Here is a 21454-nt window from a genome sequence, read left to right as displayed (position 1 = left end):
AATTTCACTCTCCAAATGTTGGAGAGAATTCCTGTATGGTACACATCTCGGACACTCGTCCGGATCCATAAACTTTTAATAGAGTCTCCTCCCACATGGGTTAATAATAAAATAAACTAAAAATTATAGGGTTAATTGCATCAAAATACCTGACCTTTTTCCAAAATTTGGTTTTTTGACAATCTTTTTAATTGTTGCAAAAATTTTAACGAGCTTTCAATTTATTGCAATGTCCGTCCGGGGAAAATTTCCGGCCAAATTAAATCTGATGTGGCAGCCGGAATGCCAACGTGGCATCAGAAATGCCAAATCACACCCCCTCCCCCTCCCACGTCACCCCCACGTCGCCCTCTCTCTCTCTCTTCCCCCCTCCTCCTCCCACGTCACCTTCTCTCTCTCTCTTCTCCATCCCCCTTCCCAGTTCCCCCTTAATTCCCCCGGATCTCATCCCCCACCATGGCTACGATCATCTCCCCATCCTCCCCCGACGACATCCCCACCGCCACGCTAGCCTCCCCCCGCCGTGCTGGAGCCCCGAGGAGACCGTCGCCCTCATCGACGCCTACAAGGACAAGTGGTACTCCCTCCGCTGCGGCAACCTCCGTGGCAACCACTGGCAGGAGGTCGCCGACGATGTGGCGTCGCGGTGCCCCGCCCTTCCGCCCAAGACCTCCGTCCAGTGCCGCCACAAGATGGAGAAGCTCCGCAAGCGGTGGTTGAAAGATCCGCCCAGATTCATCGCCACAACCGCGTGGAGTTCCCTCGGCTCTCACCCTCTTTCTCAGGCGGGTGAAAACCCACGGTTGAAGGTAGGGGGCGATGGGCTCGGCGGTGGTTGAAAGATCCGCCCAGATTCGCCGCCACAATCGCGTGGAGTCCCCTCGGCTCTCACCCTCTTTCTCAAGCGGTGGTTGAAATATCTCCAGCCATAAGGATGTTAAATTTTGGAAGCTAGGATTTGCAGAGGGCGGCGCCACCGCTTGAAATACGAGCGGCGATACCGATGGGCTCGACGGTGGTTGAAACCCACGTCATTCTCTCTCTTCGAAGATTTGTAGCGGCGAGGATTTGTAGAGGATGGAGGATTTGTTGGGGAATCAATTTGCAGGATTCTGGCTGGAGGATTTGTAGAGGATCAATTTGTTGGGGAATCAATTTGCAGATCTGAGTTTCAATTTGCAGCAATTTGCAGGATTTGTAGAGGATCGAGATCTTTCTCGCTTGTTCGCCGGCTGGAGGAAGTGGCGATGGAGGAGGGGAGGGTTCGCCGGCTGGAAAAGATGCGGCGGCGCCGGGGTGGAGGAGGAGGAGGGGTCTGCGCAAGGGGAAGAAGGGGAGGGGAAGAGAGAGAGAGAGAGGGCGACGTGGCAGGGGGAGGGGGTGTGATTTGGCATTTCTGATGCCACGTTGGCATTCCGGCTGCCACATCAGATTTAATTTGGCCGGAAATTTTCCCCGGACGGACATTGCAATAAATTGAAAGCTCGTTGAAATTTTTGCAACAATTAAAAAGATTGTCAAAAAACCAAATTTTGGAAAAAGGTCAGGTATTTTGATGCAATTAACCCAAAATTATATAATTCCTCTATAAAAACCCGCTCTGATACCATTTTACACAAGGATCTTTTTAAACTGTTTTTTGCTTGAAAGTACGTGGCATTGTCTCACAGTCCAGACCCAGATTATCAGATAATCTATCGGGCACGAGGAAAGTTTCCAGCCGATATACCATTCAAGTCCAATTTAGGTATAAATTGTCTTTACTCAAAAGTTTTAGGGGTCAAAGTGCAAAGAATTAAATAATGGGGTTATTTTTTTAAATATGCAAAACTTGGGAATGGGAAATTTGAGACAAATCTCAAAGTTGGTGTATTATTTCACAACTTTGAAAGTTGGTGGGAAAAATGAGAAAATGCTCAAAGGTGGTGTATTTTGATGCTAAAAGCCCTTTAATTTTCGACTCATTTTTCATTTTTTTCCAAATTAAAGCTGATTTGGAATGCCTGAATCTTAACGTGGACAATTCGACCCTGAGATACGACTACGTTGTTTTTGGTTAGACGAAAATAACCCAAAATTAAATTATGGAAGTGAAAGATAAAATTTGTGTGCAAATTTCACAAATTCAGAAAATCAATTTCATTTTTAAGATTTGGGGATTTCAGAAAAGCCAATTCCGTTATTCAGAAAGCCAAATTCAGAATTTCGTTTATTAAAATTTGGCGAATTCATAGCCAACATCAATGGGTTTCTCATCGGGCGCTTCCGCAAGCTCGTCGGATTCCAATTGTCCACGTCAAGATTCAGACATTCCATGTCAACTTTTATTTGAAAAAAAAATGAAACACGAGTCAAATATTGAATAAGTTTAATGTTCGTGTATTTATAAATAGAATTTAAAGTTCATGTCAAATACCAAAAAGTGAGTGAGTTCATGTATTTATAACCATGATTTAAAGTTCATGTTGAATATCAAAAGGTAAATAAAGTTCATGTATTTATACACCAATTATCCTTTTGGTGGTTATCAAATAGTAAAGTTGTACTAGTATTATTTAAATTTTATTAAATCGTATAATAATCATAAATCAAACGTTCAGATGGTTATCGATCCAAAACAAAAAAAACAAAACAATATCTTTATTTGGGTTTACATAATAACAAATGGGCCGCTTCATTAGGCTTGTAGAATGCGTTGGAAATTTTGGCCCAATACATGAAACTTAATTGGCCCACGATGAGTGGGCTTTTGATTTTAGGCCTAAGTCTTGGTTTATTATTGCAACCGACAAATGTTACTCCCTCCGTCCCACGAATCTTGACACGTTTTCCTTTTTGGGCCGTCCCACGAGTCTTGACACGTTTCATTTTTGGGTAATAATTATTACATTCTCTCTCCTACTTTATCACCTTTATTATATTCTCTCTCCTACTTTATCACTTTTATTACCTTCTCTCTCCTACTTTATCAATTTTATACTTTATTAATTACACACTTAAAACACTAATCTACAACTCCTTAATTCCCGTGCTGAACCCAAACGTGTCAAGACTCGCGGGACGGAGGGAGTACATATTTGCACTATGGAAACTTTTCAACATTTGTGCATAAATTTCACGTATAAACTTATAACTAGGGCGGTAAAACCTTGCGGGCCGGGCCCAGCGAGCCTAGGCAATTTTTTGGGCCGAGTCGGACCGGCCCAAAATTTCAGCGGGCCTCGAAAAATGAAGCCCAGCCCAGCTCTATAAGGGCCGTCAGGCGGGTCGGGCCAAAACGAGCCAAAAAATTGATAAATTAATAATATATTCTTCCGCCGCCTCCCTGCCAGGATTGATAGCATGTTGTAAGTCGTCACGTCGTGCTCACAACTCTTTTGCTAAGCCATCAGATTCCAGTATGTCTCTTCCTCAAATTCATGTAGTTTAGCTATGTTTCTTATGGGTTTCTAAAGTGTACAAAAGTGTGTAACAATCGTTTCTTTGCTTGTAACAAGCCATTTTTTTTCTTTTTTGGGTTACAGAAACTCAATTCCATGTATAATAGAGCTTCCTGTTTCTTGTTCTTCAATTCATGGATATGTTCGGTGGTATCACTTGTTTTCTGATTTCTGCTAGAAAGCAAAAAAAAAGTGTTTGTGTTGGTATATGTATCATAGTATCATAATTACAATATGTATCAGATTATACATTTGATTTAACAAGTAGTGCAAATTTCTTGGAAACAAAGACTGTTTCTGACCGCATACAGACTCTTATTCCTTAAAACACAAAGTAATTGTCTTCAACAAGTCACTGAATTCTATCTCAGTGTTGTTCTTGGTCAAACATCGTTCTAGTGGATTTTCATTTCACCCCAATCATTTTCAGGCACTTCTAGAGCTTGCCAGACATCTTTAGAAGCGTCAACGATGTTGTTGTTGCACGACGGCTGATAGTCGTGCTCCTCATCACACCCCACAGACGAATCGCACTCATCCACCACCTTGGCAACCACTTTCTTCCCATTGCCATGGATGACAACTTTATCCAAGCACCTCTTCTTGTTGTTGAACCACCCCGTCGAGAGTGCCACGATCGGAGTGTCGTCAGAGTGGAAGTTGCCATCACATGCTGCCGCCCCTCCACCATTATCTCATTTGCCGAAGCCATTGAGAGTCAGGACTGCTTTAGTCCGGCCAGTAACCGCAGGTGAGCATCTGAAGGTCTTGTAGAACTTGCCACTTTCACAGCATTCAGAGTCGTGGTCCCGATTGCATTTCCCTTTAGGAGGCTTCTTGCCCTTGATCTTGCCGCTTGCTTTGCAGGTTTTAGGTCTAGCATCGATGCCCAAGCTCAACAACACGATCAGAACAGAGAAGAGCAGGAAGAGCAAGAATGTGAAGGCACGATTTCTCATCTTCCTCTTCTTGTTATAGATTTGTAGAGTCTGTTGCTTTTAGCCTTTTGTGGTACATGCATATTTGTAGTGCTTGCAATCATCATCTGCTGAAAACATAGCTAACGACAGCTTTGGCAGTTTGATGTGTTCTAGGATTCCCCTTGTTGTCATGAACAAGGAATCCTTGTAACTTTCCTAGGTTGTCAGTAGGGTTGTCAAATCTTGCGGGCCGGGTCGGGCCGACTCAAAATTTCAGCGGGCCTCGAAAAATGAAGCCCAACCCAGCCCTATATGGGCCGCCGGGCAGGTCGGGCCAAAACGGGCCAAAATTTTTGATAAATTAATAAATATATTTTTTTACTTCCACAAATTAATAAATTAAATCAAATTTAAATAAAAAAAAAAGTGAAGACAAATTCGATGAAACAAATATCAACCCCTAAAATAATAATACAAAAATATTACTCCCTTTCAAGTTGAAATAAAGTAAAAGGACCACCAAAATGTTTGAAAGCTTAATCACGATGTTTGAAAGCTTAATCACGTTCGTAAGATGCTGAATTAGAAAAGAATCTATTTTTATAATGATTAGTAGACTAAGAGTCTAAGACTAGCAGATTAGGAAAATATAATTAAATGATGATTTAAAAATCCCAATTGGCTAATTATTACTTATTAGACTTATTTTAGTTATTATATCGGAAAAAAATGCCTATTTTCTATAAACTAACCGACATGGCTAATTTGGCCCAAAAGCCCGGCGGGCTTTTTGGCCCGCGGGCCGCGTGGTCCGACGGGCTGCATGGGTCGGGCCAGATAGGCCCGGTTTTTTTGGGCCTAAAAAATCCTAGCCCAGCGTAGCCAAAACTACGGGCGGGCCGGGCCACTTTCGACCCATTTTGACAGCTCTACATATAACTCAATAGTTAAATAAGTTCATGAGTCTCGTGTGCGTAAACGGTACAATATTAATGTTTGAAGTCATAAGTCTCATATTTGAATTTATAATCACATAACTTTTAAATTTAATTTTCATTAAAAAAAAGCTTATAGGTCTTTCAAACAACCCAATTAATATGAGGGAAATTAGATAATCTTATCAAAGTTGAAAAAAATCAACATTTATAGAGCTTTTTAGGGAATGGGAACATATGAAAGTGGTGTGTGAATAAGTGTGAAAATGGTTAAATTCGGTATGATTTGTGGGTTGAATTGAAAATGTAATAAAAGGCCGGGTATGATTTCAATATATCGCGTCTATTCATAAAAATTATATCTCTAGTTCGATCTGATTTGTTGGTCTAATTGAACATGTAATAAAAGGTCGGGTATGATTTTGATATGTCACGTCAATTTATAAGAAATATACCTTTAATTCGAGAATGACTCTCAAAAGTAAAATTTTGAAATGGTATAAATCACACTATATTTTATTTGAATCGATATATTTTTGTTCGAATTCTCCAGTTGGCTTGATAGACCAATATGGCAATATCACGACGATAATTTGACAATATAAATTTTGGGGCACATTCTTTTCCTTATAATTCCACACATCAAAAAATCATGTTTTACATTGTTCAATAAGAGATTATATTCCGCCAAATATTCTTTTAATTTACTTACTTATTCAATATCATAAATAGGGTTGAGTATTCGGATTTTGGACCAAATTTTTGCCTAATCTAATTCGATTTAAAATGTGAAAAAAAATTGAAAACTAAAAAAATTCGAAACACATATCAACCTAATCAATTAGATAATTATGATAGAATAAGATCAGAACTAACAATCCATTAATTATAAGGGTTAATTGCATGAAAATACATGAACTTTAGTCACTTTTCCATTATGCACACGACTTTTGAAAATTACATTTTAAACCATAAACTTTGCATTTGTTCCAAATTTTTCATAAAATTGAAGTCCGGCAGCCGGAAAGCTGACGTGTCTTTAAACATGCCACGCGTATGTAACACGTCATTAATTAAAACAACGTGGCACAGAAACGACGTCATTTTAATACTGCAGTTCTCTCTCTCTCTTTCTATTTCCCTCCATCGCCGTGCACGATCACGGAGCGCCGCTGCACATGCAGCGTCGGTCACCGGCGTCGCCACCTCTCCAGCCCGGCTCCATCATATCTTCCTCTCTATTTTGACCATCTACCCAGAAAAACCCCCAAATTGAAAATCCTAGCTTCCTCAATCTCACAGCCCTCTCTCCCAATTCCAACGACAGCCATCTGACGAAAATTGTTGGCGCCGCCGTCCCTTCGACACCTCCTTCTCGCTTGACTCTTCTCCACGTAAAGCCTCAAATCAGAAATATTTCCCCCTCAAACACCACCAGTCGCCCCTCGCCCATTTTCTACTTCTCTGTCTCTCTTTCTTTTATCCCTTCGTTGGACTCTCTCTATATTTCCCTCCATCGCTGCGCACGGTCGCGGACCGCCGTTGCACATGCAGCGCCGGTCACCGACGTCGCCACCTCTTCAATCCGACGCCATCCTCTCTCCCTATCTATTCTACCCTCTACCCAATACCAACGACAACCACTCGACGAAAATCGCCGGCGCCGCCGTCCCTTCGACACCTCTCTTTCTCGCCTGACTCTCCTCCACGTAAAGCCCCATTTTTGGAGCAAAACGACGTCGTTTAATTTGTCGGACAACAGTTTAAATGGCACACTTCCTGCTGCCACGTAGGCGCCACCTCAGCATCAAAATGGCCGGATTTCGAATATTTTGCGAACCCCTAATCATAAGTTTATCAATGATATTAATGAAAAAACATAAACATCAACAATTTAAACTTCGGACCAAAGAAAAGTATTAAAAAGGAAGAATTAATTAAGTGTGTGTGTTGGCTTAGCAGTAGAAGGATAATGCTCAATACTTGAAGTCTTGGGTTCAAATAATTCGTCGCACGATTTTTAACTTTAAATTAAATTTCTTTATTGACTTATCTAATCTATCAAAAAAAAAAATGAATTAATCATAGCAAAAATAAATAAACAACTAAAGCACCTTGAAAAATAATAAGAATTATGACGTCATCTATCAGCATTGTGACGTAAGCCTCACCTGCATTTCAATTTTCACCCTAAACACACATGTAATCACACAGACACACACACAAACACGCAGAGCGACAGATATATCGACTGTTTGCGTCTAATATCCATAGATTTCTTTCACTCAAAAACAATTAAACACAGAAATAATATTATCCCGTTTATAACCGTAACTCTGTGTACATCTCCATTTTGTATGTAATTATTAATCCATCTTCTGCGCGACCGCCATTTCCACAATTCAAAGCTTCGGTTTAGCACGAACTGTTTTCTTTTTTTTCACCATTTTCCAATTTCAGGTGCGGGTGTAAATTATCTCCTCCGTGTCTACGTGAATAACGAGGCAAGTTCTCTTCTTGCTTTGTTTCGTTTTCTTGTATTTACATTTTTCACGTTCGAATTTGATTGAGGGCCGCGGTTGTTCTTTGTTTTATTTTTGTATATATATTTTCAAAGTTCAATTCTTGGTTACGGGTCATGGGATTTATTGTTTGTTATTGCTGTGGTTTTAATTTTATCGTAGAATGGGGGCGGAAAATTGCTGGGGGTTAGGAATTTGAATGGAGTGGGGTGATTGGGGATTAGGGCTTTCGCGGACAAGCATTTCTTGGATACTGATATAGAATAATACGATGTCGTTTGTTCTCAGTAAGAGTCGAGTCTTCGTTTCTTCTTCTTATTGTTTCTTGGAATTTCGTTTAAGCTGTGCAGTTTGATGAGGATGTAGTCTTAGTAAGGCAGTCACATGCCCAGGGTTTTGTTAAATTTTGGAAGAGTTTTTTGGCTCTGGACAGATATGTAATGAGCCATGATGGAGCTTTAGGAAATGGGGAATAGTGATATGAATTGGGGATATTAGATAGTATGAACTGTACTTCACCACAATCGTTAACTGTATCTTCTTTTCTGCTATGTGAGAATTCTCCGCGTATCCAAGTTTGCATGTTTTAGTTTGTGGAACTCGGAAGTTTTAATTTTTTATCCGATTGGTGGTCTCAGGAATTGAGATTATGGTATATTCATATGTGTGTAGTAATTCGACAAAAAATATTTCACACTTATACTATGGATGCCAATAGTACCAACTTTAAACCTATAACTTGGAGATCACACTGATCATAAACTTCTTACATAGTAAAGATTTCAGTTTAGATATGTGTAATTAGCTTCTATAATGAGTTTGCACGAGTGAATAGCTATTTCAATCCTCCATATTTGTTAAAGTTAGACAATATTTTGGATGTCCAACAATGTATTCTCCAAAAGCTCTGGTTAGGCTTCCAAAATCAATACAGGAGTGGATATCATCATTCCTTGTGGTTGAGGCAAGGACATTGTCATAACTCTTTGCATTCTTTCCCGCAGGTAAGATAGCTTGAAGTTTCTTATCTTGACTTCCCATTGTTGCAATTTTGAGTGCAATGACGGAAGCTGATAGTGAAATTATAAAACCGGAGGTATGCTTGTTGTTTTTGCGCCCAAGGCATCTCAATTATCTCATGTCTGCATTTAATCTTATAGTTCAACATATTTTACCCCACCCTCTTTCCATATTGTGTACCATATGCTTTGTAATAGCTCTACATATTCATTCAACTTAATGACAGTGCATGTTCACGGTCATAGGATATTGATTTTCGTTGGTTCTCTAATTGATGCTGATTTAGATTAGTTGCATGGTATGGATTACAGATGCTAAAGGCGTATGTGTGGCTTCAAACTTCTGATGGTTCAATACAGCAAGTAGAGCAAGAAGTTGCCATGTATTGCCCATTTATATGTCAAGAAATTCATTCTGGCATGGGATCTTCGAAGAATTATCCCATCTCTCTTCCTTCACGTGTCAATCCTTCCATGCTGAGCTTGATACTTGATTACTGCCGATTCCATCAAGTACCAGGACGTTCCAACAAGGTTGTATTGCTGAACTATGCTTTTGCCTGTGACCTGATTACTTTTGCTCTTTTAGTGAAGAATCCATGACGCACTTTATCTGATGATATGGAAAAAATAAGTTCTTGGCTTTTGTTATACTTCAATGCAGGAGAGGAAGTCCTTTGATGAGAAGTTTGTTCGAATGGATACTAAAAGGCTTTGTGAACTGACATCTGCTGCTGACAGCCTGCAGCTGAAGCCACTGGTTGATCTCACTAGTCGGGCTCTTGCACGAGTAATTGAAGGGAAGACTCCAGAAGAGATCCGAGAGATATTTCATCTCCCTGATGATCTTACAGAGGTGTTCTGTCGTTGCCAGCAGTGTACATGCTTAATGTCCTTTTCATTCTTGGGGAGAATCCTATTATTCTTATCTTCCTTTTCTTATATGTTCTTTTCCTATCGGTACAGGAGGAAAAGTTGGAACCTATCAAAAACACCATGGATGATCCGAGGATTCGGCTATTGAATAGATTATATGCTAGGAAGAGGAAAGAATTGAAAGAAAGAGAGAGGTTGAAGGTGATCACGTCATTGTTTTTACCGTGTGATGTAATCCCACCACTTATACTTTTAGGTTTCTATACCACAGTGAACAGAGATGTTCAGCTTCGATAAACTGCTTGAAAGTGGTTATTCAGTATGTGATACTTGAGACTGAGACAATGGCTTTAATGTGTTCTTTAGAATGTTGAGATTGAAGAGGAACGTGGGGATGAGCGTTCAGTTGATGACTTGTTATCATTTATTAACGGAGGCGGTGAAGGTATTCATTGTTAATTCATTTCTGAAAAACATTTAATTTCTTCCCATTTGACATAGATCATTCCGTTTCATTTATAAGATTTTGAGTGCGAATACCTTCAAATTCATGATCATTACCTGCATTGTACATGAATCATTGAGAAAAATAATTGTTCGGTAGATGTCATATCTAGCATATAATGTGAAGTAACTAGTGTTCCTAGCATTTATGCCTTGCTTGTAGTGCCCCCCCCAGGTTCTATCATTTATTTATCATTTTAGGGTGGGCATTTAATTTAATATGTATGATTTTGCAGATTCCAAGGGGACTAGAACTTCTAAGAATAAAAAGAAGAGCCGTAAAAGGAAAGATCTCAAGGCTGCTTCTACAAACTGCACTAGTACTTCAAACAATACCTCTTCTTCAAGCAATGATGTAGATTTGAACAAGAAGGTGAGAGTCCTTTTAATTTGCATAGTTTATTATTATTATTATTATTATTATTATTATTATTATTATTATTATTATTATTATTATTATTATTATTATTATTATTATTATTATTATTATTATTATTCTGGATTCGTAATGCTTATTGATCGCTCTTTCAGCTGTGACTGAGGACAACGACTGTAGGTATAAATGACTCATTTTTCTAACTTGTCTTAGCTTACTTTCCTTATGTGCTGCAGGAAACAAATGAGCTTCATTCCGAGTCTGGTAATCCTTCATTACATAACAAGCTTCTTAATGATGTTTGTAATGCAACTAAGTTGCTCGACATTGAAGATGACGGATTAGCTGCTGAAGATGAGTTTGATGGGATTGATCCTGCATTAAAAGAAAAACTTGATAGGTACGTTTATGCCTGCAGTTCTTTTTATTGGTCACGGTGAACTCTACATCAGAAGCTATATGGTCACAATCTTGAAGAGTTGGAAGAATTAAATGATTAGTGCTCAAGTATTTTGCATCCTGCGTGTTCCCTTGCCACCATCTCTAAGCAATTTGCATATATTTTATTTTCGGACAAACATCTTGTGCGAAGCCCATACTTAAAATCTAGAATTATCTGACTATTGAGTTAGTTATAGAGCAAGGAGAAAGAGAACTTGCCCCAATTTACTCCACCCATACTAAAGATTGGTAACCTTTTCTGGAGTTATTTGAACCAAAAGTGTCGCACACATGTACGGAGATTAGGTTATCAAATTACTTTTTCTTTTTAAAATATTTTGTCCTTTCGTGTGTGCTGTATGTTGTGGCATACTAATCTTGAGGCATTGGGACAACAAGCAATATTAAGCAGTTTTTGAAATGCTCTGCTGTCCCCATGTTCTTATTCACCTAACCTTTGCGACTATCCTATTTACTCTTTTGGCAACATAAGCTATGCGCTTTGATGCTATCACTTGCTTGAAAATCAAAGCAAAGATTCATTTGCCAACTTTTTCTAATATTGCTGCCACAGACCTCCACAATTAACGAACTAGGAGTTTCATCTTGGGGCTTGTTTATATTTATGGTTCGATGATCTAGCTTTGTTAAGGTGCTAATATTTTTTGTTAAGATGTCAACAATATTAATAGGACAACAGGTATAACTAACGACTTTTAATTCAAAATTCACTGCTGCAGTTGTATCATGTGCTAAACTAAAATGAGTTTCTTTGTAGACTGCCATAATAAATTTCAGATTATTCTATTGGATTAATATTTATTGTCTCTCGGAGAATTTGGAATCCACTGTAAACTTTCAGTTTTATTGTCAATTCTGGTAAATCAGACTTACTCAATCTGTTAGTGTCTTGTCCAATGCGTTATCCGGCCTGAAATCCGGAGCTCTTAAAACTTTATATATATATTTGTTGTGGTAGATCAAATTGATCTGATAGCTTTTTCCCTTTCTCATAAAACTTTTTCAATGCTGCTGTCTAACACTTCTTTCTATGCTGGCAAATATAAATTAGCATTGCTATACATTCTGTACTTGAATAATTTTTTTTTTTTGTTATGTTTGACTGATCAGGGAAGTGGAAGACTTTGCGAGAAGGTTAAATTCAGATTGGCCAGAAATAATGCAAGAGATTCTTTCTCGAGGTCAGGAGAGAAGACCGTTACCGTTAACAGTCAATGGAAATGGTTCCTTGAGGAGATATACAAGTAGGTTATCTTTGCCTGACATTTTAGAATGAAGTTGCATTTCTTGTTCTTCCCTTTTCTCATGTCATGTAACTCAAAATTACACGAGCTTCACGTGTATGAAACATCGACTAGAACTCTGCTTGGCTCATGAATGGATGATTGCAAAGAACTCACTTTTGTTTCATTCACTTCCCCAGGCTCAGATCAGCGCCATAAATGATACCCCGGAAACGCCTATGGGCTTCAAAACAGACAACTGACCAGGAAAAAAAAAAAGAAAATGGTTGGCACGCGACAGACAGGTTGGTTGTGGCGTCCAAACTTCGACTCAGAGTGGGAATGACATTCGAGTTCATCGGGAAATTTTTTGACATTGTTAGAGATTCAATTTTGACATTTGAGTTGACCTCGACAGCAAACAATAAGGGAAAGGACGCGCTTTCAAGATGCCGATACCAGCCAATTTTGCTTCTCTCTTCGTCTTTTTTCTTCGCTTTCAAGTTGACCTACTGACTGTTGGTTGTCATAATTTTATCTCTTGTTGTACCAACCAATTTGGATTAGAGATCATATTACTGGGAAGTCAACAGCCAAGTGAGTTGAAGTGTTGTAAATATCAACAGGGTTTGATGGTTTCTTTTAATTATTGAAAGTAAGTTAATCCCTTTTGGATTCTTTGCTATTTAGTGCTGGTTTGGTTCAAGTAGAAGAATGAAAAGAGAATGAAATCAAATAAAGCGATGGAATAATTACAATAACTATTATTTTTATTGAGTATTTGGTTTAACAATAGAAATGAATCATTGCCAAAGAATTCTCTATCTTTTGTTTTTCCTCTATTTTGAGGGATAATAAATTGAATGATTGAATTACCTCTTAAGTAAGGGTAATGGTTAACTATCACCCAAATCAAACAACAAATAATGAATTCAATTAATTGAATCCCTTTCCAACCTTTAAAAACTCCCGATCAAACATGGACTTAGCGTGTAACATCTAGTATTCTTCGAGCAAATTCTACAATTTGAAGGTATTTTAGTGAGTAAAATAAGCTCTCTATATTGATGAATGAGTGCATGGAGTCCCAAAATGGCTCTTTCTTCAAGTTAGAAAACAGAATCATACAATCAGCACTACATTCTCAGTTTCCCTTCTAATATGTATCTACATACAGCATATATTCTGTGAGGAAACCATCGTGGCCGGATGAGGCCGTACACGTGGAATAGGTCGGTTACTGTTCATCCGATCGGAGACGAACATGGCGGCACGGTCTATCGGGCTCACCTCGGGACCATAGATGCTTTAGATCACCTCTCTTTTTCCCTAATGTGATCAATGTGCCTGAAAAAGTACAGAAAACAACCCTCCAACGTAAGTTCGCACGAAAAAAATGGATCGGTTTTTTTGTCGTCTAGGGTTCTTGTAGGCGCCTAACCTAGCGTGAACGGTACGATGTAGAGCAGTGCAGGTTGGCCATGGCCATCCATCAAGTTTAGAGCCACATATGTTATCAGAAGACCTGTAATTAATCAGAAACGCGTAAATCCCATCACACGTCGAAGATGTTCATATGCAAACCGAGGTCGTGTGGAATCGAGCCATACCTAAGCCGTAAGCCAGCATCGCCCAGAGGAAATATCCAGATTTTAGGCTTTTCTTGGACAGCCAGTCGTACCTGCAAATACGAGATAAGCACGACTGCATGCAGCACGACAACAGGCATTGCGAGTTGTAAATTCGAACCTTAGGGAAAAGGTGACGAGTAGTCCGGGCAAGATGATGTCGCCAAATCCAATTATGCTGTATCCACCCCAAGGATCAAACATTCGAGGGATTTTGAGAAGCATCGGAATGCCATCTTCTCCACTTCCATCACCGCGAGCCACCTGCAAGATTAGGGAGCCAACGTGTTAATATAGAAGCATTACCTTGTCCAATCTCTCGCGATGAGAATGAGTATGTATCACTCACCACTATCATCACGCTCTTATGGAACCACCACTTGGAGACGAAGACCCAAAATATATCGTACAGGAACGCACAGCTGAGGAGAACCGTTCCCACCTAAGAAAGACGAAGATGTGTTCAGGTGATGTCAAGAAAATCCATTTCAAGAATTTAATGTATGAACTAAAAAATGTCCTGTAATGTTATAACAACGAATAATAGGGACAAGCTTCGTATCGAGGCTTCTTGTTTACGGCCAAAAGTTCAGTCATAATTTATATTCGATTATTTATTCTCTTTCCCTAAAAAGATTTATTTCCCTAGACAGTAAGAGAAGGTAAACATCATGACAACAAAACATTCTAAGTGATCACCAACAAGCTTCTTCCCTATCAAATGCCTGCTTATTGAAGCTAAGATCACAAAGCAGTAATCGAGTATAACACGAGCTTCTTCCCTATCGAATGCCTGTTTCTATGCTGGCAAATAAAAATTAGCACTGCTATACATTCCATACTTGAATAATTTTTTTTTTTTTTGTATGTTTGACTGATCAGGGAAGTGGAAGACTTTGCGAGAAGGTTAAATTCAGATTGGCCAGAAATAATGCAAGAGATTCTTTCTCGAGGTCAGGAGAGAAGATTGTTACCGTTAACAGTCAATGGAAATGGTTCCTTCAGGACATATACAAGTAGGTTCTCTTTCTTGTTGACTGACGTATTAGAATGAAGTTGCATTTTTATTATTGGTTAGGGATTCGCATTTCTTGTTCTCCCCTTTTATCATGTCATGTACTCTACTGATATGGATTTGGAAATATCTCCATTGACGCCCTTGTAACTCAAAATTACATGAGCTTCACGTGTATGAAACATCGACTAGAACTCTGCTTGGCTCATGAATGGATGATTGCAAAGAACTCACTTCGGTTCGAATTTAAGAGAAGGTAAACATCATGACAAGAAAACATTCAAAGTGCAACGAGCTTCTTCCCTATCGAATGCCTGTTTATAGAAGCTAAGATCACAAAGCAGTAATCGAGTATAACACGAGTATTGGAAATTACCTTCAGATTTGGAACTCGTATTATCTGGAGAACGGTGATTATCAATGCAATACCCTGTCACACAGAGAACGAAGTAAGTCTCCGTGCATCTGAGCAGAATCCATACAAATATCAAAGACTAGTCAAATTTTTCATTGTGTGAACATATCCAGATAGCAAAAGACTGCAAATTTAACTCAGTATTTGTGGTAGAGTGGTGTTAGAACCAAGGCAATTATGTCATTAATCACAAAGAAACAAGAAACGGTTGATAAGCCGGTTCATTTTATTCTTACGAGTATATCTTGACCGATCCAAGCATAGGAGGTTTTGCGGTATACAGCCCATAAGACTGCAAAGGCTACGCAGAAAGGAGAAACACCGACTGTCAAATATGACACAGCCCCCACGAAAGGTACTTTGACGAAGGACTCCGCGGCATGTTCAAACCATCTGAAACTATATTTAATTCTGCAAGTTAATGCTTTGACAAAAAATCATACCCATGGGACTTGTTGAGCAACCGACGTATGAACTTAGATGGAAGCAAAGGCACCCGTAGACAATTCATTACATTGCTTTCCATAATTCCATTGAAATGTGACTTGCTTATAAATTATAAGCAGCCAATCTACCCTATCTCACAAAAAAGGAGGGAAACGGGGAAGAAATTCTAGTAATTGGGAAGCGCTAGATAACTTTACAGCCAGTCAATATGGTAAGAATGGGATATGGCACTCTAAAGAATGAATGTGGAACGATGAATGATAATCGAATAAACGTATCATAAACTCTTTGACACCCAGTACCCTTTATAAGCAATACTTTGCATAAATAATAAACTGAAATTTCAAGATAGGTTAGACGGATATTTCTCCTAAACACCCCTCTCCACCTGCTGCTTCAACTAAAAAAATTTGGTAAATGTGGGCAGTTACGTGTATTACCTTGCATGTCATACACATACATATATATCGTCCTATTTTTCTACAATTTAAAATACAGAAAATGATGAGATGTCGTAGTTTGAACAATAGGATACATACCATGATAATAGAGCCACCAGACAGGTTTGTAAACCCTGCAATACAAGGCAAAAGAATCTGCATTGATCAGAATATTAAAGTCCAACTTGCAAGTGTCCAACTGGTCAATTGATTTACATACATAATAGTAGTGACAAACAAGACTTAAAACATTTTGAGCAACCAAGTATGATACTGTGCAAGCTCTGGAAACAATATGAATTCATGCATAAAAAAAAATGCAACCCCTCTAGCTCTAGCTATCTCCCTTTGTCGACTGCCTTGTATAAACACAGAATATTTCCATCAACATAAACCTAGAACGAAAAAAATGAAAAGCACGGTGCTTTATCATACCTCTACACCACCTATGCAGAAGACAACCACAAGAACCTCAATGAATGCTGACGACATCAACTTGTAGAGCATAATCAAGAAACATGAGGCAATCACAACGAATAAAACAGCTGAGGTTGTGTTGATGTCCACAACACCACTTGAATGGCCAGTTTCATCAGTGAGGAATTCATCAGAGCCATCCTGCTAGGGTTGACATTACACGCATGTGAGACGACCTGATCCCTCCTGAGACTCAACTATTGGGGTATGAATACGTGTTACCTTTACAAGCTTGTCGTGCTCTATAGTTGCTTCTCTGGCACTCCACGCAGACCAGTAAGATGCACATAAAATGGTACCAACAGCCATTAGCCATAAGAACACTTCAGCCACATCAACCTCCGGTCTTTGCGGAGAGTACATCTGAATGGACACTGAAAATAAGGACGAGCCCATCAATAACATTGCAAGGAAACAATCACATACAGACAGGATGAGGAACATGACTAAACTATCAGGAAGGAAAGCACTTAGCACCCAGAACGACATAAACCTAAAAGGTGAAGCGGCCAATTTGATCTTCGACAGATTTTAGGCATGCAAAAGCTTACCATGTGAACTGTTCATCATACTTTCTTTCAAGCTTTGTCCAGCATCTTGTGGGAGCATGACAACAGGTATTCCAACATGTACATCAGTTTCGTTTGCTTCGCAGACCATCTTGAATAGTTCTGAAAATCAAAGCCCGCCGAGAGGGACCCATATCAAACCAGATATCATGTTAAACATTTTGTTGTCATCATGATAAAAACATGGTTGATGGTTAGATCCGCATGCATTATTTTCAGTTGGGCAATAGGTCCGACACGAGGGATTGCTTTTGAAAAGTCTTGCAAGAATAACTAACGAAAACTACTAACTAGAACAGACAAATAAAAGTCTCAATAGAAAGTTATGTGGTTAAAAGAAGCCTATAGGACAGCAATACTATGATCTATGCTCGTCTAGAAAGAATTGAAACTAATTATGAAGACGGATCAAAAACCTTTCTCATTGTTTATGATGAGTAGAGCAGAAGCCCCAGCGTCTTCAGCAACATTTCCTTTGGTGACGAAACTACAATTGCCTCGGTGTACCAAGATAACCTCACCCGCAAGCTAAAGCACACAAAAGGAAGGAAAGATCAGAAACGGTATGACAAACGACCCTCCACAAAAGCCAATGAAAAGTTATGACACTTTTACATGAGATTCCGTTTTAGTAAACAGTTGGAAGGAAGAGAAAGACCTTATTCCTAGGTGTACTACAACAATCAGAAGGGTCTGCAAGAGCAAGTTTAGTCTGGTTGGCACGCTTCTCTTTTGATTCCAATGACTTGCCAAATCGTGCTCCAACACCCACAAACTCGGCCATTTCTTTGCCATCTACCCAAACTGGTACTTTAACCTTGCAAATAAGAAAATAGGACTGAATAAGGGGGGATTCCACACAACAAGGGACTGCGCCTTCAAGATGGTTGGAGGATACAAAGCATTAATTCATTATTTGTCATGATACGAGTCAAATAATCCCAGCTACAGCCAAGATACAGCTTATAGCACATCTACAATCGGCTTAGAAATTACATAACTATGTTTCTATAGTGAAGCTTACAAAAGAAGAAATGTGGAGGTAAAATTTAATTTGAGAAAACAGTAAAAGCAGCAGATCAAAATTAGTGCAATAAAATCCAAATCCTTTTCCTAATGATATTTCAAGCCACCAAAACAAAGACGGATTTATTCCAATTCATCGATAGGCCAATGCAGGTAAAGACTCCAAGAGAATTCTAAATCAACAAAAATCAAAACGAAAACCTCAACTACAATAATTTCCCTTAACATCTGATTGTAATGTCAATTAATAGATCATATCCCAAAAGGTCAAAACCATTAATTAATGACTTCAAAATTACTACTTCAAATACACTACACCGAAAGAAGGGAATTCTAGATATAGAAAACTAGGAAACTGCAACAAAACCCTCCCCCAAAAACAACCTCAGAGAACACGAAAAAAAACACCAAGAACATAATAAATACAGCGTTACATCAGCTCCGAAATCAAGAATCAGTCAACCCAAATCAAAATGTTGCAAAAATAGCAAACCAAAAAATAACTATAACTGTGTTCCATAAACAGGAAAAACACGTGAATGAAAGCAGGGCAGAAAGCACAATATCTAACATAAAAAAAAGGAAAAACAAAAAGAAAAATAAAAAAGATAGGAATTTTACAAGCACGAAATTGTTTTCACAACCCGGCCTCTTCGGCGCAGTATCATCATGGTGAACTATATCACCTGCGAAGACAACGGAGATGCAAAGCAAAGCAGCAACTACAAAGAAACAACAGTAGACACCGCCACTGTTCCTCAACTCCATCAGAAAATTAAATTATAAAAACTTGAAGAAAATTACTATTTCTTCAAGATCAAAGAGAAAAGGTTCGGCCAATTTTATATTTCCCCCTTGCAATTAAATTTGTGGGAATATTAGCAATTATCAGATGTGAACTGGTGCACAGAAAGCAGATGAATTCAGATATGTACGACGAAGGATACGAGAAAAAGGAAGGTAGATGAAAAAAAAAGACTTCTTTGGCTTTCCCTTCTTTCCTTTTTTCTTTTTTTCTCTCTATTTTCCTTTCACTTTTTACAACAAACAACGCCGTGTTTTAACCGTTGAACTGGTTTCCAACACTTTCTTGACCGTTGCGACTTCCGCCGTTTCACTAGCGGCGCGTGCATGAAACGCGAGCTTGGCCTAACCATGTGCAGATTTTTTTTTTGTACAAGTCGGTGTAAAATTACATCATGCTTTGAAACATTATTGTAATGTTAAAATTTTATTAGATTTACATGGCGATGAGGGAGGTGTTGAGGTGTGATGTTTAACTAACTATCTACATTGATGTCATGTCATTATGATAATGTTATAACATTCAAAACTCGATCCGTCTCACAAAAACATAAATATTTATAAATGACACGAGTTTTAAGAAATGTTAGAGAAAAGTGTGTTGTGAATGAAAAAAGATCTCACTTTATGAAAAGTAAAGAAATTGTGATGGGATAGTGTACTAAAATAAAAATATTCATGTTTTTGTGAAACGTTCCAAAATGGCAAAATGTTCATATTTTTGTGAGACAGAGAGAGTATAAAATATTGTTATTAGTGTGACTCATGAGAGGAATATCGTATTGGTTAAGTGCATGTTGGCCTGCCTAGTTATAAGAGTACATTTATTTTAGAGGTAATTGCCTGTAAATTCCTAACATTTACACGGAATTGGTTTTTGCACATTTTTTTATTTTTCTATTTTTAAATACCTAACCTTTCATTTTTGTCTCAAATTTGTCTAGTGACCGGTTTTTACTTACACCGGCGCCGAAATTGATGAGGTAGCAGTCGATAATTAACATGGTGATACTTTTGTGACACATGGAAAAAATATCTAAAAAAATTTAAAGTAAAAAATACATGTGGAAAAAAAAATAAAAAGAAAAAGAAAAAGAAAAGGAAAATCCCCCCCCCAATCGTCTTTTCCCCATTCCCCCACCCTAAACCCTAACTCCCCCTTCCCCCACCCGGCGCCGCTCCCTGCCACCTTCACCGCCGCCACCTCCCCTTCCCCCACCCTCTGCCATCACCACCACCGCCGACCCCTCGCCTTCCCCCACCCTCCACCGCCACTCCCAAACAGAAGCACACAATATGAGGGAGAAGAGTCGAGCCCCCTTTGTTTTCTTCGAATCCAAGCTCTGAAATCCGGACTCCAGCGACGACGCGGCGCACGAAATTCAGCATCTGAGTTTTTGAAATTATGCAATTTTATGGTGAATTCAAGTTTTTGGTTTCTAAGTTTTTGGATTTTGGATATGTTGGTGCGGGCGGCGGAGAGGGAGTTGTGCTGGTGTGGAGGGAGAGAAGCGGAGGCGGAGGTGCCTCTGTTGACTGTTGCCCGTCTGTTGAGAAAGAATTTGGCCGTTGCAGTCTGGGGATGGGGACGGGAAAGTGGCGGTGCCGAGGTGGGGGCCGGATTTGGGGATTTAGGGCTTTGGGTTGTAGTGCCGAGATGGGGTTTGAGGGAGAGACGATGGCGGCGGCTTCGCCGCTGCTGTCGCCGAAATTTCAGAGATGAGAGGTCGACGAGATTTGGGGAGGGGGAGGAGAAGGCTGGCGAGGTCTGGGGAGGGGGAGGGGGCGGCTGGAGTATGCCATGGCAGTGGAGCGGGTGGTCACGACCTGGGGTTTTTGGTCGTCTGCAAAGTCTACACCGGTGGAGTGATATCCGGCCGGCGTCGAGAGGCAGGGGGCGGTGAATGGCGGCGTCGAGAGGTTGGGGAAAATAATGATTTGGATTTTTTTTTAATTATTTTTTTTGCCACATGTAAAAAATATATTTAGGTGTCAATTCCGACTGTCACCTCATCAATTCCGGCTGCCACAGTGTCAATTCCGGCGCCGGCATGAGAAAAAACCGATCACCGGATAAATTCGAGACAAAAACGAAATGTTAGGTATTTAAAAGTAGAAAAATAAAAAAAAGGTGCAAAAACCAATTCCGTGTAAACGTTAGGAATTTACAGGCAATTACCCCTTTATTTTAAGGGTTAAATGCATGTAATATCACAAACTTTGTAGAAAATTTATTTTCCCCACAAACTTTAAAAAATTCACAAATTATCAAATACTTTCAAAACTATTCAAACTCCCCATGTCAACTTTCATGATAATTACAAATCTACCATGTATTCAAACAAATTATAGAAAG

At 39.2% G+C, this 21454-nt stretch overlaps 2 protein-coding genes and 1 pseudogene across 5 annotated transcripts; 1 reads left to right on the top strand and 2 right to left on the bottom strand.

The window, feature by feature from the left end:
* Positions 1–3494: 3494 nt before the first annotated feature.
* Positions 3495–4399, bottom strand: LOC130999083 (kiwellin-1-like; annotated as a pseudogene).
* Positions 4400–7505: 3106 nt separating this feature from the next.
* Positions 7506–12945, top strand: LOC130999082 (SKP1-like protein 21). 4 transcript variants are annotated; one of them, XM_057924563.1, is made up of 11 exons: positions 7506–7799; positions 8822–8913; positions 9149–9370; positions 9501–9692; positions 9803–9913; positions 10079–10157; positions 10453–10589; positions 10829–10856; positions 10926–10992; positions 12165–12298; positions 12478–12945. In XM_057924563.1, exons 2-11 carry the CDS (start codon positions 8878–8880, stop codon positions 12498–12500), a joined length of 1029 nt encoding a protein of 342 aa, XP_057780546.1. In that variant the 5' UTR covers positions 7506–7799; positions 8822–8877; the 3' UTR covers positions 12501–12945. The 4 variants fall into 4 exon arrangements, with proteins under 4 accessions (XP_057780546.1, XP_057780545.1, XP_057780544.1 ...); XM_057924562.1 differs by having other exon boundaries at positions 9803–9943; XM_057924561.1 differs by having other exon boundaries at positions 10829–10992.
* Positions 12946–13313: 368 nt separating this feature from the next.
* LOC130999081 (signal peptide peptidase-like 4) lies at positions 13314–19559 on the bottom strand. The gene is made up of 14 exons (XM_057924559.1): positions 18916–19559; positions 17927–18085; positions 17685–17796; positions 17251–17370; positions 16922–17073; positions 16658–16840; positions 16322–16356; positions 15572–15734; positions 15297–15350; positions 14255–14347; positions 14027–14169; positions 13888–13958; positions 13719–13802; positions 13314–13624 (listed from the first exon to the last, which is right to left on the bottom strand). The coding sequence occupies exons 1-14, from the start codon at positions 19060–19062 to the stop codon at positions 13515–13517; spliced, it is 1626 nt and encodes a 541-aa protein (XP_057780542.1). The 5' UTR covers positions 19063–19559; the 3' UTR covers positions 13314–13514.
* Between the last annotated feature and the right edge of the window lie 1895 nt (positions 19560–21454).

This window comes from Salvia miltiorrhiza, chromosome 8 (genome assembly GCF_028751815.1).
Source record: "Salvia miltiorrhiza cultivar Shanhuang (shh) chromosome 8, IMPLAD_Smil_shh, whole genome shotgun sequence".
Classification (NCBI taxonomy): domain Eukaryota; kingdom Viridiplantae; phylum Streptophyta; class Magnoliopsida; order Lamiales; family Lamiaceae; genus Salvia; species Salvia miltiorrhiza.
Note: the sequence above shows the minus strand (reverse complement) of the source record. Positions and strands in the feature narration are given on the sequence as shown.

Bases quoted from the DNA above. Each gene is read 5' to 3' on its own strand.
- LOC130999082 (XM_057924560.1), top strand. From the start codon at position 8,878: ATGACGGAAGCTGATAGTGAAATTATAAAACCGGAG. The intron at 8,914-9,148 runs GTATGCTTGTTG...TATGGATTACAG, and splicing joins GTGAAATTATAAAACCGGAG to ATGCTAAAGGCGTATGTGTG. The intron at 10,590-10,828 runs GTGAGAGTCCTT...TATGTGCTGCAG, and splicing joins ATGTAGATTTGAACAAGAAG to GAAACAAATGAGCTTCATTC.
- LOC130999081 (XM_057924559.1), bottom strand. From the start codon at position 19,062: ATGGAGTTGAGGAACAGTGGCGGTGTCTACTGTTGTTTCTTTGTAGTT. The intron at 15,351-15,571 runs GTAAGAATAAAA...TCTGTGTGACAG, and splicing joins GGATCGGTCAAGATATACTC to GGTATTGCATTGATAATCAC. The intron at 13,625-13,718 runs GTTAGGCGCCTA...GTACTTTTTCAG, and splicing joins CATCGTACCGTTCACGCTAG to GCACATTGATCACATTAGGG.